Source organism: Hemicordylus capensis, chromosome 12, assembly GCF_027244095.1.
Source record: "Hemicordylus capensis ecotype Gifberg chromosome 12, rHemCap1.1.pri, whole genome shotgun sequence".
NCBI classification, from domain to species: domain Eukaryota; kingdom Metazoa; phylum Chordata; class Lepidosauria; order Squamata; family Cordylidae; genus Hemicordylus; species Hemicordylus capensis.
Window position 1 is genome coordinate 13787796 of NC_069668.1, and position 3647 is coordinate 13791442.

At 66.1% G+C, this 3647-nt stretch overlaps 1 protein-coding gene across 1 annotated transcript; it reads right to left on the reverse strand.

Moving 5' to 3' along the window:
* Positions 1 to 295: 295 nt before the first annotated feature.
* SEBOX (SEBOX homeobox) lies at positions 296 to 2066 on the reverse strand. The gene is made up of 3 exons (XM_053275364.1): positions 1950 to 2066; positions 1461 to 1660; positions 296 to 798 (listed from the first exon to the last, which is right to left on the reverse strand). Exons 1-3 carry the CDS (start codon positions 2047 to 2049, stop codon positions 403 to 405), a joined length of 696 nt encoding a protein of 231 aa, XP_053131339.1. The 5' UTR covers positions 2050 to 2066; the 3' UTR covers positions 296 to 402.
* Between the last annotated feature and the right edge of the window lie 1581 nt (positions 2067 to 3647).

The window sequence follows — 3647 nt, forward strand, 5'->3', positions numbered from 1 at the left end:
CTGCACTGACTTGGCCGCAACTCTCCCAAGATTTCCGGCTCAGGGGTCTTTCCCGGCTGAGTGCCTGGAGATGCCGCCAGGGTTGAGCGGAGGCTCTGCCGCCCAGTGATGGCTGGGTCCTAAAAGCTACTTGAAGAATACCCGTGGAAGCTGTTTCCTGCTGAGTCAGACTCTTGCTCCGTCTGTCTCAGTCGTGTCTACTCTGACGGGCAGCAGCCCAAGTCTTCAGGCAGGAGTCTTTCCCAGCCCTGCTTGGAGATGCTGCCAGGGATTGAACGGGGGGGGGGTGGGGGGGTCGGGGGGGAACACCTTCTGCAGGCAAAGCGGAGGCTCCTCCACGGGGCTGCGTCCCCATCAGGTGCAGGCAAGGGGGGACGCCCGCCTGCAGGGCCTTCGCTGCCTCTAGAGTTCCCCAAGGTTAGCCACCAAAGCCGCGCTGTAGATCAGTTCCGAGATGGAGCCCAGGGAGGTGGTGGGTGCAGGGAAGCCGTCCCAGCAGCAGCAGCAGCAGCAGCCGGAGAGGGCCCTCCAGGCCACGGAGGCCTCTTCCTCCTCCTCCTCCTCCTCCTCGGGCACAGAGCTGCCTCCGGTCCAGTGCTGGGGCGGCCCCGGCACCTCCTCCCAGCTGAGGAAAAGGGAGGCGCTGCTGCTGGCGCCGCCGGACGGTGGAGGGGGGATCAGCACCGGAGGCCTCCCGGGCTGGGGAGAGCCGCCCCGACGGGCTTTGCGGCAGCCGGGTCGCTGCGTGGTGGAGGGGCTGCTCTTGATCCTCCGGGCACGGCGGTTCTGGAACCAGACCTGGGGCAGGGAAGAGGGCAGTCAGAGCATTGCCCCAGAGCCGGGCCCGGCAGGCCCATCTGGCTCTGGCCCCATCCCCTAGGGGGCATTTTACGCCTTGCCCTACCCATTTAGGAACAGAGGAAGCGGCTGCCTGCTGAGTCAGGCCCTGGGTCCCTCTAGCTAAGGATTGTCTGCTCTGACAGGCAGCAGCTCTCCAAGGTTCCAGGCACGGGTCTTCCCCAGACAAGGACCATTGCGTGATGGTCCCTCTCTGGGAAATGTCGGCCCTTAAAACGTAGAGACCCTGGGAGCTGACTTCTCCTGAGTCAGACCCCTTGGTCAGTCTAGTATTCGGGATTGCCTACACTGACTGGCAGCGTCTCTTCCCCAAACTTTCAGACTCCCGGGTTTCCCCCCAGCCCTGCCGGGAGATGCCGCCTGGGACCTTCTGCAGGCCGGGCAGGTGCTGCGCTCTGCTGCCCCTTCCCAAACCTCCTAGCGGGGCTGACAGCTGCTGCCTGCTGAGTCGGGCCCTGGGTCCCTCTGGTTCAGCGGTGTCAGCTCTGACTGGCAGCTGCTCTCCGGGGCTTCAAGCAGGGTTTGACCCGCAGGACTGGGCACCTTACCTGCCTGCCGAGCAGATGCCCCTCCGCCCTCCACCCTCCCCGGCCGGGGCTCACCTGGATCTTGGCTTCCGGCAGCTGCGTGAGCTCCGCCAGGCGCTCCCGGGTGCCGATGTCTGGGTAGGGCAGGGCCGCGAAGACCCGCTCCAGCTCGCTCAGCTGGCCCCGGCTGAAGGTGGTCCGCTTCCTCTTCCTGGGCCCCGCGGCGGCGGCTGCAGCCCCACCGCCAGCCCCACCGCCGCGCTCCGTCCTGGGACCTGGGCGCAGCAGTGGGGCTGTGAAGATGCGCGCGCGCACAGCCGGCCCTCCCTCCCTGCCTTGCCTCGCAGACGTGGGGGAGAGCCCAGAGCCAGCCGCCACGCAGCCCGCGGGGGGCCCTCCCTCCATGGGGGTCCGGCAGGGACCTCCACCCCTCCCCACGGCCCAAGCGGAGCTGTGCCCCTTCCTGGGGGCAGGAGGAAGCCTGCGGAGTGGGCGAGGAAGTGCCCTCCTGGGTGGGCGCGCTGCGTCCCGGGAGGCCTCCTCCCCATCATCAGCACCCCTCACCTGCGGCGGGCTCTTCCCTCCAGTGGCCGGCCGTCCCGTCGGGGAAGAGGAGGCGGGCGCTCCGGGGGCGGCCGGCGGGCTCCGCGCTGCTGCTGCCCATCTCCGCTCCGCGCGGCTGCCTGGCCTGCTGGCGGCGGCCGGGCGCCCTCCCGCTTTTATCCCTTCCCCTCAGGATGGACCGCCCCGCCACCCTCTCCCCCTCCGGCTGCCTCCCAGCTGGGGGGAGGAGGAGGAGGAGGAACGCCCCGCCACAACACACACACCCACACACCCCGCCCCGCGCATGGCATCCCGCAGGGCTGGGCTTCCCCGGGCGCTGTCCGTGGTGCTGATGGAGGGAGCCGCCTTCTCTCTCTCCGGGCAAGAAGGCCGCCTCTTGGCCCCACTGGCTGCCCCACTGGCTGCTCCTTCTGGGGCCCGTCGAAAGAGCTCCAAGGGGCCCGGGTGGGGGGGGGGGGTGGCTTGCCCCCCTGCCCCGCCCGGAAGGCGCCCTGGCCCATGGGTCAGTGCAGACGACCCGGAGTGAGAGGGACCCAGGGCCTGACTCCGTAGAAGGCAGCTTCCTATGTGGGGGGCACACAGTGGGGGTCTCCTTGGAAGTATCGCGTTTAAAAGGCTGCTTTAAAAACACACACACACACACACACACACACACAAAACGCCCTGTTGCTGCCGACCCCAACGAAATGAGCCGCAGCAGCAGCAGCAGCAGCAGCAGACCCTAAAACCCACCATCGGTCCTTGCATGGTTGGGTGCTCCAGCTAGAGGGGGGGGACCTCCCTCGCGCTGTTTTTGCAGTGCATAGTAGCAGTTAGCGCTTGCTTTCCGGCGTCTTTTCATACTCACTTTAAAGCGGTCATGAAGACTCTGGCCGGCAGTGGTGCGGCAAACATATAAGGAGGAAGTGCCGAGTCAGACCCTGGGCCCATCTCGCTCAGTCTTGTCGACCCAGGCTGGCAGCAGCGGCTTCTCCGAGGCTGCAGGCGGGACTCTCTCTCAGCCCTATTTGGGAGATGCTGCCAGGGAGGGGCCTTGGAGCTGAGAGGTTCTTCCCATCTCCTAAGGGGAATATCTTCCATGCAGTCTCCCATTCATATGCAGCCGGGGCAGACCCTACGACCCCAAGACCTGCTCTCCCGCCTTTTGACGGATCAAGTGCCATCAAGTCGGTGTGGACTCTTAAATCCAACACTCATGGTTTAAGTGTGTATGCCCCTTTAATGCATTAAGCTCAAAACGGGGTGCAAAACACACACACACACACACAAACACACACACACACACTGCCAGGCCCGTTCCGGGCTCCTCTTTGCAAGACACTGGAGTGCTGCCCGGCGATCAAAAACCCCAAGCCGGCTGGCTTCAGGGCCAGCCACTGGGCATGCGCAGCCCCTTACCCGCCGACGTTCGGGTGCTCGGTCGGCCGGGCGATCGCAAACCGCACGGAGGCTTCAGGGCAGGGCACTGAGCATGCGCAGCCTGTAGGGCACGAGGCGCCCAGGCGAAAACCTGGCTCTGGGGTTTTGGCGGGCTTCCCGCGTTCCTCACCCTGCCCCCGCCCTCTCCCGGGAGCCCAGCCCGCTTCCCTGATTGGCTGGCTGGATGAGCGGTGGCAGGGCTGATTGGCTGGGCGTTTGACAGCCGGCTCCGCCTCCCGCAGCTGAAGCGAGGCGCCTTTTTTGAACTAGGACACATTT